This window comes from Gadus chalcogrammus, chromosome 17 (assembly GCF_026213295.1).
Source record: "Gadus chalcogrammus isolate NIFS_2021 chromosome 17, NIFS_Gcha_1.0, whole genome shotgun sequence".
Taxonomy (NCBI): Eukaryota; Metazoa; Chordata; class Actinopteri; order Gadiformes; family Gadidae; genus Gadus; species Gadus chalcogrammus.
This window is the reverse complement of record NC_079428.1, coordinates 6,688,462-6,703,090: the sequence shown is the minus strand read 5'-3', so window position 1 is coordinate 6,703,090 and position 14,629 is coordinate 6,688,462. Positions and strand designations below refer to the sequence as shown.

At 48.7% G+C, this 14,629-nt stretch overlaps 1 protein-coding gene across 1 annotated transcript; it reads right to left on the bottom strand.

The window, feature by feature from the left end:
- Positions 1-326: 326 nt before the first annotated feature.
- On the bottom strand, positions 327-12,646 carry nat8l (N-acetyltransferase 8-like). Its single transcript, XM_056575453.1, has 3 exons — positions 12,159-12,646; positions 10,653-10,817; positions 327-694 (listed from the first exon to the last, which is right to left on the bottom strand). The coding sequence occupies exons 1-3, from the start codon at positions 12,478-12,480 to the stop codon at positions 327-329; spliced, it is 855 nt and encodes a 284-aa protein (XP_056431428.1). The 5' UTR covers positions 12,481-12,646.
- Between the last annotated feature and the right edge of the window lie 1,983 nt (positions 12,647-14,629).

Genomic DNA, 14,629 nt, shown 5'->3' with positions numbered 1-14,629 from the left:
AACAACTCGAAAATGGTATATTAAAAAAAGAATTTAAAAAAAAATCGAAAAGACGTGATATAAAAACAAACGGAAACAACCTAAGAGTCAGTGACCTTATGGCACAGCGGCCGCCGACGCGTGGAAACAGAGAACGCAGAAAGTGAACTTTCCCCCGTCGACGCCCATCGCAAAAAAACAACAACGTAAAACCGAATAAATTAAAGCTGTCAGAGGAGATCGACTCTGGTCTCGCGCAGCAGGTTGTGGTTCTCTCTCTCCCTTGCCCTCCCTCTTCCCTCTCTCCATCCCTCCCTCCCTCCCTCCCTCCCTCCCTCCCCGCCCCCTCACTCCTCGCGGAGCTGCAGGCGGTAGCGGCTGTGGCGGATCTGGAAGAACAGCCTCTCCAGTGGCGTGCGGCTCATGCCGGGCAGCCGGTAGTCGTCGCTGCGGGCCGTCCGACGGAAGCCCAGCGACTCGTACAGCTTGTGCGCCGCCATCTTCACGGCGGTGGTGCCCAGCACGACGGCGGCGTAGTTGTTGCGCACGGCGAACTCCAGCACGCGCCGGCCAAGCGACTTGGCGATGCCCTTGCCGCGGTAGCGGGCGTCGACGGACATGCGCCGCAGCTCAACCGTGTTGTCTTCCTCGCGTCCCTGCGCCGCCACGATGCCCACCACGCGGCCCTCCAGCATGGCCACCCAGAAGCAGGATCCTGGAGGAGGGGCGGGGGGGAGAGACACACACACACGCACACAGGGTGAGGATAAGCACACACACACACACGGTTAGGTCGAAACCAGATACACACATACTTAGGATAAACACAAGACAGGGTTGGGATTAACACACACACACATACACGTTTAGGTTGAAGACATGCAGTAAGGATAGAAACGCACGCAAAAACCCAGTTAAGATAAAATGACAAACACACACACAGGGCTCAGATAGCAGTTCAAGTGGCAGACATGCATTTCAGGCTAATTCAGGCTTCCTTGTTGTTTGGGGGGGGGGGGGTGAGAGAGAGATGAGAAAGGGGACCAGAGTGAGGGATGGAGGAGGGGTGTTCTCCAGTGACTAGGGCTTAATGGCATTAAGCAGTGATATTTTGATAATTAAAAGCACAGTTATGACTGAGCTGTCAGTCAGGGACAAGCAGAGAGGCCCCGAAAGAAGAGAGAGAGTCAGGGTGAGAGAGAGCGAGGGAGAGACCCCCATAGTGTCACAGAGTGAGATCTTACACAGTACAGGTCGGCTGTCTGGTAAGAAAACCTTGCAGTGTTGGAGGCCCTTTTCTGGCTTTTTTCTAAAACTATTTACTAAGGTTGCATTAACCTTTGCATATCATTAAAGAAAATGCATGCGAGCAATTTTAAAAATGCAACGTGGTCATTGGAACCATCCAGATCAGCTAAATCATCTTATGAGTTAGGAGTTTGACTTGTTTCCAGCGACGACGATGATGAGATTTGTGTTGTTGAAACGAACAAATGATCGAAAACACAAATTTACCGAGGCAGTAGCGTTGTGTAATTTACCAAATACGTCATCTTTTGAATTTAGACTCTAATTATCATTGTGCTCCGTTGTTCTATCATCATGATCCATTCATCTAGCGAACATACTCTTGAGCCTTTAAATGGACCACCAAATAAACCACAGGAACGTAGTTCACTTTTAACACCACAGGTTTTGTTCCTTTGAAAAATAAGATAGCCATACTGCTTCATTTGCACTCTTAAATCTTTCGAGGACCTGCCTCCACTAACTGTCCAGTGGCCTTTCTGGGCTGGTGTTAGCATGAGGATTAGCAGTATTCCCCTAGCTAAATATATCCTGACTCAAATCACATCTGACTCTGATTACCCGACTTTTCTACACTTTCACGATATAAAAAAAAGTATCAAAAGCATAACAATTTTACAGAGAGGGTTTAGTGGAGTGTGTGCATTCCAGTCCTATTAAACCTGCCCTATTCCAGGTCTGCGTTTAACGGCCATACGGTACCCCGGGGAATACGTCTGCATGCACTGCATCAAACCCCGTCTCATCACATGAAGGTCGCCAAGGCAACGTGTATGCCACTGTCTAATGTTGATGACGTCATCGTGCAGCCATGTGGAATCAGGAGATTATTCAATATTTTTTCGTAGAGGTGTACATTTAGGAATTTGTGCTAAGCCAAGGGTGGTATTCAAAGAGAATAATATTTAAAAATATCAAAAATATTCCAAAGAGTTGAATTGCTTTTGAAATGAAAAGAGGCTCTGTCCAAGGTTATCCCCTAGACACTTAGCCTTTGTTAAATGTCACATTGTTGGGCCAGAGACCTGTGTGTGTGTGTGTGTGTGTGTGTGTGTGTGTGTGTGTGTGTGTGTGTGTGTGTGTGTGTGTGTGTGTGTGTGTGTGTGTGTGTGTGTGTGTGTGTGTGTGTGTGTGTGTGTGTTAATATTGTTATTATTTATTATGTGTTATTGTGGTGCAGTAGCTGTTTGTTTGTGTGTGTGGTGGGGGGGGTCATTTACATAAAGCCCTCTTGACCATCTGTTTCAACTGAGCCTGTGAGCACAGGGAAGATACCCTGCCAACTTCCCCCGCCTTGTGTGTGTGTGTGTGTGTGTGTGTGTGTGTGTGTGTGTGTGTGTGTGTGTGTGTCTGTGTGTCTATGTGTTTCTGGCGTTTGTTTGCATGCCCGGCCGCATCCGCCGTATGTCTGTCTGTCTGTCTGTCTGTCTGTCTGTCTGTCTGTCTGTCTTCCAGTGCTCCCAGCCTGATACCAAGGGCAGCTCTGCTCAAAACGAAACACTGCTATTTTTCTCACCCGTCAACTCTCATCCCACCTCATCTGTGTGTCGTGACTTGAGCACTCGCATTTGTGTGTGTGTGTGTCGTGTGTCGCGTTGTATCGCGACACCAGTGACCCTCTCCCTGCCACAGGGTTCACGTTGACCTCTGAGCCGGCTCACGTCAGGCGCGACCTCCACATCTGTCACAGCTGTCATGGCGTTGGAAGCGCCTGAGCACCGTTAAAGAGAACACAGGACTCTGACAGGCTCTCCGCTTGTCATTGTCTCTGCTGATAAGGGGGTGTGGCGGTGTGTGTGTGTGTGTGTGTGGAGGGGGGGGGGAGCTCCAGGGAGTACACAGAGAGAAGGAGATGGCGAAAGGAGAGAGAAGGAGAAAACGAGGAGAGATGGCGGCTGGTAGCTCTAGTGGAAGCGGTGTTAATCTCCTAACGTATAAATGAGTACCGGTGGAGTCGTACCGCCGCCTTGGCCAACGCTCTTAAGATCCACCACCGAAGGAGAAGAAATGGCCCGTCGTGAAACACGAGAGTAAACCGTGTGTGCGTGTGCCGCTGCCCGTGGCTAACAGGGAAGGCGTGCCGGTTCCGCGTGTCAGTGAGCGGAGGCAGGCCGTCGCGATGCCTTTGGGCAAAGCCGCGGTGCTATCTCTGGGCTGCCGCCGCGGTCAGGCCCATGGGGGGCGGAGCCGGGAGCAGCAGCAGCAGCCGCCGCGTGTGCGCTGGTGATACCGATGGGCTTTGCGTCGTCGTTATGGCGACGAGACGAGAAGCGCTAGTTAGGCCCAGCTAGGTCGGCTATGCTAACGAGATAGCGACAAACGCAGCTTTTTAAAAGAAGGAGGACGGAAGGGAAGGAGCTTTGGGGAGGGAGGAAGAGAGGGAAACGCCTCGAAGAGACGACTCATTCTGCCCCGGAGACACGGAGAGGAAGAGTGAGGAAGAAGAGGGAGAGAGAGCCAGAAGAAAGGCAGAGAGAGCGAGGCGCCACTGTGAAGGGGACCATCGGTGGAGGATGTGAAAGGATCCATTATACCCGCCGGAGAGGGAGAGAGAGGGGTGGGGATGGGCTGAAAAGGGATGGGGGGTTGGGGTCTGGTTTGAGTGAAACATCAATAATGAGTGGAGTCCTCCGTGTTCTGAGGGGTGGGAGTGAGGCGATAGGCCTGGGGGGGGGGGGGGGGCACGAGTCTCAAGGCAAGATATAAGTTAGCAGGGGGAGCAGGCGGGTTGAATTTCTTTATGCAACGCGCGAATAGTGCGAGTGTGTGTGTGTGTGTGTTTGGTGTGTGATCTGGTTGTACTTAGATGAAGCCTTAAGGGATAGTTAAGGTAAGGGTGTGTATTTCAGTGGCGGGTTGGTCCTTTTTATTTAATTGTATTAACATTTTCTGTGTTAAACCAGTACAACATGTGTTTTCTTTCCTCGATCACAGTTGTGCTGCTAGGTATGCATTTATAGAGCTAGAGCCCCGTCCCCACTGGACCAAACACCTACTCACACCCACTAACATTTGTCCCTTGCCTTGGGTCAGAAAGGTTACAATCAGCGTTCATTCCCAGGACGAACGACTGCTGTATTCACAGGTATTGATCGGCTTCAGCTCCGATGTGCAGCGATGGGATTTTTAACCCCTTTTTTACATTACGGCAGGACTTTGTGAACGCACGTTTGTGGCGTTGAACTTGACACACATTTTTTTCTATTTTTCCTGCATATGCGCGTAAATGCTGGTGAAAATGTGTGTGTGTGTGTGTGTGTATGAGTCTACATTGAAAGGCTGACTGAATGCGGCCCGTTGTTCAGCACAGCTCACGCCCGCACCCTAATAGCTCCTCCCCCTCTTAGTGAGGAAGGGGGGGAGGAGCTCCAAGGGTTGTGTGACTCAGCACAACAATGCCCCTGCTGGTGACTCAGCTAAGCTTAAGCATTTCTGAGGATACCGCTGTACGTCTGTACGCCTGTCCAGACACTGTACGTCTGTATGTCTCACCAGACACTGTACGTCTGTATGTCTCACCAGACACCTCTCTGCAATAGGAAGCCCTGTGCCACAATCCTGCTGACAAACTACAACTGTGGCCATTTTAATCTCAATATCGGACAAAGGTTGCGCAATGCACCGGGAATTGAACTGTGTCGTGTCGTGTTCTTTTTTGTTTTTGTGCTGCATCTTTCTTTTGGTTACACATCCTCATCCACACACACGTACACTCACAGAAACAAGCTCATGTCAGCTGAATCGTGGCCTATGGGACGAGGAAATGTGTCTGGGTGACGGATCCTATTAGCACAATCTCTAGCGATTCTCTTTTTTTTCCCCAAACCAATAGCTCCAACTGTACCCTATAGTAGACCGCAAACAATCTAGATTCTTCTTAAATTAGTTTCTATGCCTTCTATTGAACTCCTCTCTGCCCTATTTTAAATGTGAACCTTTTTCAGGTGGAATAGAAAGGATCTTAAAGTTGGGACATTTAAGGAGGCGATGTATGTGGCAAAGCCCAGATAGACGGACTGTTGGAAGACTATGTAATGACTTTATGTGGCATAGAAGTGCTCTTTGTTTGCACTTGAGGGAGCAGTAAACGGAACTTAAGTTATGCATGCGTGAGCTATGGATCCCTTCCAGAGATGACTGAATTGAACAACCCTTTTACTCTAGCTCAGCACAGCGGACCAAAGTACTGATCCCACCCCACCCCCCACCCCCACCCCAAGAAAAAAGATGTACACAAATGACGCGTATCAGTGTTGAAAACAGCATTGCGTTGTTGTTGTTTTTTTAACTCAGAAGCTCCGACGAGAAAGCTATCTCTGTCCGGGTCCAACTAGGGGCTCCTCCATAAAGACAGATAGCCAGTGTTTATAATGTGCTGCTTGCCCCCCACACAAGAGACTAGTGACCCTTCATCCCCATAGGAAAGGACACTGCGGCGGCACCACAGCTGCGCGACAGTAGCATAGAAGCGCTCAGTCTCCGCGGATGAACGGCGGCCCTATTGCTCTGGACGGGGCCGCTGTGACTGGCTGGGTTGGGTTATCGGGGCGGAGCCTAGAGGAGAAACTTGGTCGTTTCGGTCATTCCTTGGTTTGCAATTCAATTTTATTTATGTTAAAGCTTTTTTTTTTAAAGAAACCCTTTGTGTACAATTTAAGTTTCAGAAAAAATGAATAATATGTCTAGTCTAGTCTACTTAGCTAGCCTCCAAGGCAAACATCGATCCACAATAAGTATGTACTCTGTCTACGGCAGGAGTGCCCCTGACTTGATGTCACGTTCGTCAGTGTCACAAATTTGACAGTGTAACCCTCCCATTCCCCACGGCGATAATGATGGAGTATACACACGTTGCCCGGGGCAACAGCATCGTCTACCGGGGTGGTATGAGGACAACGCTGTGTCATAGTGAGTTCATTTAACCCCCCGAGCCACACCCACATCAACACACGCACTAACATCCTCATAAACCCACACATACCATCAATACTTAAAACCTCCCCCTTCAACCCTATGAGGTCAAAGTTCACAACGGGGGGAGGGGAAAGTAGGGAGTAGCATACCGCATTAAACACAAGACGTTGACGCTATCTACCGAAGGCTACCAACAGCATGGCGTGACGGGTATGTATTCAGTATCCCCCATGACCTATTTACTCTTCAATAAGGAAGTCTCACCCATGCTTGCTGCATACATACATGGAAAAAATGCACTGCAAGGACACTGGCTTGTTCTCTCTCGCTACCCTTGCTGATTTATTATTTAAAAGCCATCATTTTTCATCCATCCCACAGCATGTATGTGCACGTCAAGATGCGCACGTGTTCCCACACTCGTTGCTTAATAGAATTCCCGACGGGCCCACCCCCCCCCCCCCCCCCCTGTTTTTCCAACCCACCATTAACTGCTTGTGTCCGAACATCCCCCCACAACTCCGGTGATCTGCTTGCGATGAAGACCTTTGATTGGTCAGTAGGGATCTCAGGGACCCCACAATGGGGATATGAGAGAGAGAGAGAGAGAGAGAGAGAGAGAGAGAGAGAGAGAGAGAGAGAGAGAGAGAGAGAGAGAGAGAGAGAGAGAGAGAGAGAGAGAGAGAGAGAGAGAGAGGTTGCACGGCGAACCGTGTCTTCTGGTTCGCCGTGCGCCGAGGTGGTGCGTTGCCATTGGTTACCTGGTCGCACAGGATGTCATTCTAAAGGTGTCATTTTCATTTTTTTCTATTGATGCAAAGATAGAGGTGAGACTGAACTGATGGCGCCACGAGGGTGAATCTCTGGCAGGCGAGGTAATGTATATGAAAAGTGAATTACAGAGGGGGTGGGGCTAGGGCCAGAAGTACTGTTCTGGGAGAGAACACCACTTCGTCTATGCTCAGATAATGGATCATATATACCCCAGTCACACACACACACACACACACATTTCCTTAACCTAGATTTGATGTAGACAGTGTGTCTGTTTGTGTGTGTGTGTGTGTGTGTGTGCGGGGGGGGGAGAGAGAGATATAGAAACAAAGATGCTCGTGGTTAAAGGGTTGATGTGGGTTCAAAGCACATCAAGGGCTTCCGGTAACTTCCTCACATGGTAATAGGCCTCCCAATTGTTCATTTGCGACAATGAAAAGCCTGCTGATTGGTCGCAAGGGATTTGAAAATAACAGGGCTATGCGAAAGCCAGAAGGGTAAAGAAGTACGTTTTTCGTTCTAAGGAGAGAACAGGGAGAAAGAGGAGAGGGGGGGGGGAGGAGGGAGCGGGACGGAGAAGAGTTATTGATGTTCTCCTGAAAATGACAGTTGGTTCCATCCTCTAAGGTCGCCTTATTCTCTGAGCAGTGCACACCCTGAACACAGCAGCTTCCGACACACACACACACACACACCATACATTTGATCTCACACGCACACACACACAATAAGATATAGGAGTGACCCCTCCCCCATGCAACGCCCCGCTTTACTAACAAGCATCCGCCTGCCTCCACCCCCCACCATCTCTCTCTCTCTCTCTCTCTCTCTCTCTCTCTCTCTCTCTCTCTCTCTCTCTCTCTCTCTCTCTCTCTCTCCCCATCCATCTTATGGACCTAAATAAGGCACAGTACGCAGCGGTGTAGGAAGGGGTTGTTCCCTGCTCACACACACACACACACACTGCAGGGAGCCTGAGATGAAAGAGATGAAGAGACCCCATTGGCAGCTCCTGACTCTCTCTCTCTATCCTGTTCCAGGAGCCCATGTATTAATGTATGATCGAGCTTTTGCATAAGGGAACGTATTCACGTACGTATTCACTCATGTGTTAGCTCTGATAATAGCTTATGTGCTAACTGAGGTTCACGGCTCATCTGTTTGCTAGGTGTTCCCTAGTGTAGGGCGGTGGCGGTGAGGGGGCGGGGGAGAGGTGGGGGTGCTGCAGTAAACCTTGCTCCCTTCTGAGGCCCTCGTGGATGCCCAAGTGGCTGACCTGAATGGCTGGTAGTCTGGGAGCTGCCTGTGTAAATCCCATGGAAGTGGGTCAGAGGACAGGTTACACTATAGAGGATACCTTCGTTTGCAAAGAGACAGAGAGAGGGCAGTTTTCTAGTTTCGCACCGCAAAACAGTCTCTTAATTAATTCCGGTGTGGTCGTTAAATATTCACAGGGTTCTTTTTGGCAATGAGGAAAACCTGCAGGCAGATAGAAAGTGTGTTGACAATCTGCTGACAACACAAGCTAGCCATCTCGTCTCATTCCCGCTAGCTTCATGAATAGCCTGTCCCCTGTCCATTTCCCCTCCCCCCAGCCCTCCTCCTCCTCACAGCCTGATCATTATCAAGTCTTCCGAGGACCCCGTATTGATCGCCCTGTGTGATTGATAGGGGCCGCAGATGATTGGGGTTGCTCGATTGCGTCCGTGAAACACCTGACCGAGCCGCGGCCGCCGTCTCGCCCGACCGCACGCGCACTGACGCGCAGATAATGGGCCTACTAGCGCGCCGCCGCGGAGCTAACATCCAGACCTGTGTCGGGTCGCTACAGAGCTGTCCTCCCAGCATGACCTGTCATGCTTCCCCTCGCTTCTCTGCTTCCCCATACGTACACTCCCAAAACACAACGCACACACACACACACACACACACACACACACATACATATATACACACACAAACACACCACACACACACACACACACACACACACATACATATACACACATACATATACACACACACACACACACACATACATATACACACATACATATACACACACAAACACACACACACACACACACACACACACACACACATACATATACACACATACATATACACACACACACACACACATACATATACACACATACATATACACACATACATATACACGCACACACACATACGTATACACACATACATATACACACACACACACACACACATACATATACACACATACATATACACACACACACACACATACATATATACACATACATACACACACACACACACACAAAACACACACTCACACAGTTGTACGTAAAACTGTCTCCCATGCTTCCCAGCTTCTCTCCTTACTGTATGGATACACCAGTGATCGTCTGTGTGCCGGTTATTTTGAGCAAGAGAGGTGTGGAGGTGGAGGGGTGACCCTGGTGGTGTAGGGGGCTGATGCGTTGGCGTTCGGCCCGCCGCCGCGTTTTCACACGCTCGTTATCCTGAAGAAGAGTGCCGGGGGAGTACTCGCCACACACACACACACATACACACACTTTGACGTTCGCTTTACCCGACAGGAAGGGTGTCATGGGAATCTTTGGACGGTAACGCGTGCAACCGATGGATTTCCTGCGCCCTGATTACACGGCGTGCTGAAGGAAAGGAGCGCTGTGTACTGCAGCAACTGTATCAGCGCTTTGGCTCGGGCGATCGATGGACACCTCCCCCCCCCTCCCAGCCTTACTGTAATCCAGCACAAGGGGGGGGAGAGGCTAGGAGAGGAGCACAGAGAGGAGGGGGAAGGAGAGGTGAGAGGAAGGGAGGAAATGAGAGAGGAGAGCAGTGGAAGATGAGTGGATGTTTCATGCCATGACCCAGGGGAGGGCAGAGGAGGGGTGAGCACAGAGGGTAGGGAAGGAAGTGAGGAGAGAAGGAGAGGTGTGAGGGATCGAGAGAGGAGAGGTGAGTGAGGAGGGGAGAGGTGAGGGAAGAGAAAGGAGGAATCGAAAGAGAGGGGAGTCAGGGAAATAGAGATGAGAGGAGGGAGAGAGAGGGTAGGGGAGGAAAAAGATGAGAGGGGGGAGGGGGGAGAGAGAAGAGAGGGAAGGGAAAGGAAAGAAGAGGGGGGAGAGTGGGGAGGGGAAGGAAAAGAGACAATAGGGAAAGAGAAACAGACGAAAGGAGAGGGGAGAGGACAGGAGAGAGAGGGGAGAGGAAAGGGGTAACATGGAAAGGGAAGAAGAAAAATATGCTTTGCATATTTAATGAGTTCCGTGCCGCTGCATTGGTGGAGAAAACTGAGTGTGTGTGTGATTGTCTTTCTGACGGAATGTGTGTCCCTCTTACCTCATTCATGCAAACAAAGTGACAGCTACTTGATTCAGTTTCACCGAAATCTTGCCTGTGACACCAATCACCGCTAATCATGTTAACTTTGTAGGGTTCCTCAAGCCCCCCCACCCACCACCACCCCAACCCAACCCACAGTCATTCAAAACAGACACAAAAAAAAACACACACAAAGCTGTGCTAACTAACGCACACACACATAGTTAGTTTGCAGAGCTGTGTGTTTTTACTCGAATCGTTGTGTTATTTCGTTGTGTTGTTTGTCTTGTTGTTCATTAGTCCCTTTAGTTTGGGGGTTCTGCTGGTCCTCTTACCTGTAGGTTTCATGTAATACGCTTCTATGTCGGCCATGTCCGTGTGCAGGGCACAGTCCAGGTAACCGAGGATAACTTTCCTGCTGTAGTAGTAGCGCGCGCCCATTAGAATAAACGGTGCACAGCAGGTCAGGGCGAAGGATTTGGTCACGACAAAGCACATTACTATGGAGAAATGGAAGAAAGATAAACGACACCTGTCAGAAAAGAGAATCACATGTTTGATTTGGCGGGAAAGAAACCCACGGTCCCACAACAGGGCAAGTTAGAAAGCACGGCAGAAGCAGATCACAGGTGCACGGTCGCTGTGTGTCCCAGCGTTAAGACACGTCAATAGGCATGGAATACATTACATTCATGTGATTTAGGGGACATTCGTCGAATTTGTCATCGTGATGCAAATGGGTTTGATTTTTTTGTTGGAGCCGTCCAGCAAAACAACCATTTGTTTTTGTCATGTTTTTTTTTATCGACCTCAGTTCACATGACAGTAATTCTTTGACCGAGGCACTGGGGGGCGCATTACAGCGCCGCTAAGTCGGATCGGTGCTGCATAGCATGTTGTATGACTGCCATGCACTAGTCCTTAGTGATACTCCAGTGCATCTCCATCGTGCATCCGAGGAATCTTCTCGCCGTACCGAGAGTGAATGAAACGAAGCGGCCGATGCATTTAAGCACATAACTAAACATAAATTGAGGCTGTAAAATAATAAAATGAAAAAAAAACATGTTTTTTGTAGAATTTAAGTTTTTTTGTGCGATAATTTCATTTAGTTACCGAAACATTGTTTTAGGATTTATATTAAGAAAAAAGAATTGATGTGTCCTCGTGTTGAATAAGAAGCTCTCCCGTGCACTTCCTTCATGATTCTCCGTTGGAAACATAAACAAAGACCCAGCAGCAAACCCCTCAGTGCGCGACAGGAGCACGCCGCTTATCTGTGCAGGGGCAGGGAGTGCTCTGATGTGCGCGCTGTGAGCCCACACAGTAGGGGGTAATATATGTGTGCGTTGCGATGGAGATCCAGGACTGCATTTGGCCAGGCGCGCACACCGTAGCCCACACATCCCCAAATGTATTAATTAATTAATTTATACGCTGGCGCGTCGCAACATAACATAAGAGGAGCCGGCTATATTGCTGATAACATGCAACAACACTCGCGTGCGCGTGGCCATGCCTATTGTTGCATGAGCTACATGCCGGTTATTCGAGTCGACCGGGGCGACGTCGACATATTGGTCCGTTATTACAAAATAACCAGAAATCTGTGTACCTTTTTTGACGTTGCAGTAAAAAATAAAAAATACTAGAAAGATTTCATGGTTTTTCATTTCAGACAGAATGAAACTGCAAGATAGCCTATTATATTAAAGAGACATAATTTAAAGGGTCATGCATTCACATTAAGAGAGAAAGCATACAGTTAATGAGCTCCAGAACTGACTGGTGTGTGTGTATTTCTGAAGTGATGTGCCGCTGCTGGTGGCGAGGTTACTTACATGTCAGAAGAGCATATAAAAACTGGGTTTTAGGCTGTTGCCTCAACCCCCTGAACACTGTGTTGGGTATTCTTTCCGTGATACCCTCGTTAAAGATGCGCCGCACCTCGACATGATCCCCGCGCTCAAACTCGCGGATGAACACCGCGTCTTTCTTCATGTCCCGGTCTTCGACGGGATTCAGGGCCGTGCTGGCCGAGGAGGGGCCCCACATATGTGAGGAGGACACGATCATAGAATCTTTTTTGGTCCCAGGTATAGCATCGTGTTCGTCCGCAACAATTTTAGTCTCGCAAACCATTTTGGGAGACGAACAATGCATGCAACTGGCCGCAAAAAACAATTGTAACTGGGAAGAAGAAGAAAAAGAGGGGGGGGACTCGAAGATGGATGGGGTTGTATGTTTCTTGTTTTAAAAATCAGATAAAGAATGAATGAAAAAAGGCGAGGGATGTTATGCTGCAACCCCGAGCGTATCAGTCGACCAAGACTTGCCGGCGTAGTTGAACCTGTATTTATAATAGCGCGTCGCTGGCAGATTCAGTTTCAGGGGTGGGCATCTACTTCGCTTAGCTCTGATTGGAGGAAACCTGGTGCCACGTGACCCTGATACACGCAGCGGGACCGGCGAGAGTCGCCCACTCGGATTCTCTAAATGCATGGTTGTTTATACCGGCACAATTCTACACATGTGTTCTCCAATAGCGGGGGTTTGGGGGCAGCAGCAGCAGTTGCAAGATTGCGTAGTAGCCTGTACCGATATATTTCTGGTTTGACTTCGTCGTTATGCTTCGCAATTAGGAATCCCCCCCTCCCCCTTCTGCGTAGGACTGGGAGCGCAAGGCAATGGATGGGACACCCATCGCCGAGCTGAAACGCATACTTTTAGGGCTCTGCGTCAAATTCGAGCCGGTCTGTTGGTGATAACGGCGATGTGAGCCTATACAGTGGAGACATATTTAATGCATGTATGCAGAAAGGGAAACCATGCCGAATTTACGTTCTCTTTTTTCATTGCCCCACTGGTCGTTTCACCCAATCCCCCAGCATTGACTGACAGCTCTGCTGCAGTGCAGTGATTCCTCTCCTCCTTCTCCTCCTTCGGATCGTCGCCCTTCTCCTTCCCTTTTTGCACACATTTCAGGAAGAAAATAAAGTTGTGTAGGCCTATCTATACAGGACACCGTCTCGCGCGGCCGAGTAGCCCACATTTCTCAGCCCAAAGGTTTGCCACCATCGCCATCACACCTCGTCTATCTATTGTTGTGTACTGGCACTCCCTTTCATAGCCTACCGGCTGTTATCATAAACCGCATCAACTCGGTTTACGTGCCATGCGGAGGTTAGCTTGCTGGTTTGATTTTACAGAGTTGTTCCGTTCCCTACGACCATTTCTGGGTTTTTTTTGCAGCTCCGTTCGCTTTTGTCCAATTTTGTCTAAAAAGGGCTGTATCTTCATCAAGAGATTTAATCGAATTATGTAGCCTAGTTCTATCTTTTGTACAGCAAACCGCAGATAGCCAATTAAATAATCAAAAACAGCGGGAAAACGCATCATATATTTGAGTCAAAGGTTGAAACTGGATAAATTGAGGTTACTTCTCGGATCCATAAGCAAGCCAACATCCCCCCTTTTAATACTGAATTACACACTGGCTGCCGAATGGCGTCCTCCTGAGAAAAAAAAATGTATTTCTTGGTCGGCTATTACTTAGGCCTATAAGTAGCCTATGTTCGATACATAAAGTCCATACGGTGTTTTTCGGAAGCCCGGTCCGGGCGTGTGCATTTCATAATGCGGCAGGGTTGTCACTCCGCCGCATCGTCACCTGCTTTGATGCGCGTGAACAGCTCTTCCCCGCCAGCAGTCTGCAGCTTCGCTTGCGCATGTGCGATATCTAACTGAGTCAACGCAGCTTGGGATATTTTTCGAAATAGGCCTACTTAAAACACACTTTTTTGTTCTATCTGTAGTCAAACATTTCCTTTAAGTTCAATTCTATATTATTCACTCGTACTGTTTTTTTATTTTTTTATTATTATTACCTAAATATTATAATTACCTATATTGTGTATCATTTAGATATTATTTGGCTCCTATCTTCTACAAGACAATAGGTGTGTGCCCCCCATCCTTGTCCTTCGTCTAAGTCGTCCCATCCAGGTGCTCCGTGATGTTGGTCTGGAGCAGAAAATAAAAAATGTGCCTTGTCTGTTACGTTTATATTTCATTAAGACTGATATTTTTCATTATCTTTGTTGAAATTGCAATGAGGGTGTATACTTCTTATTTGACTGCACTTATCCTTGGTTTTTTCCCTTGGGGCAAATGTCCCTCCACAGGGGGTCAGGGTCAGGGTGGGGGGTATAAAGGGTAGAGGGCAACGCTCTGATTAGCCTTTGCCTTGCTTTCCTCTCCAGCAGCTCTGAAGTGGGAGTTTTGTTTAAACAGCTGTTTCCCTTTTACTTTG

What these genes read in the sequence shown, in the direction of transcription:
- nat8l (XM_056575453.1), bottom strand. Translation starts at nt 12,480, where the DNA reads ATGCATTGTTCGTCTCCCAAAATGGTTTGCGAGACTAAAATTGTTGCG. An exon ending in TTTATATGCTCTTCTGACAT is followed by an intron (nt 10,818 to 12,158) that starts GTAAGTAACCTC and finishes ATTTCTCCATAG; the next exon opens with TAATGTGCTTTGTCGTGACC. An exon ending in GTATTACATGAAACCTACAG is followed by an intron (nt 695 to 10,652) that starts GTAAGAGGACCA and finishes CCCCTCCTCCAG; the next exon opens with GATCCTGCTTCTGGGTGGCC.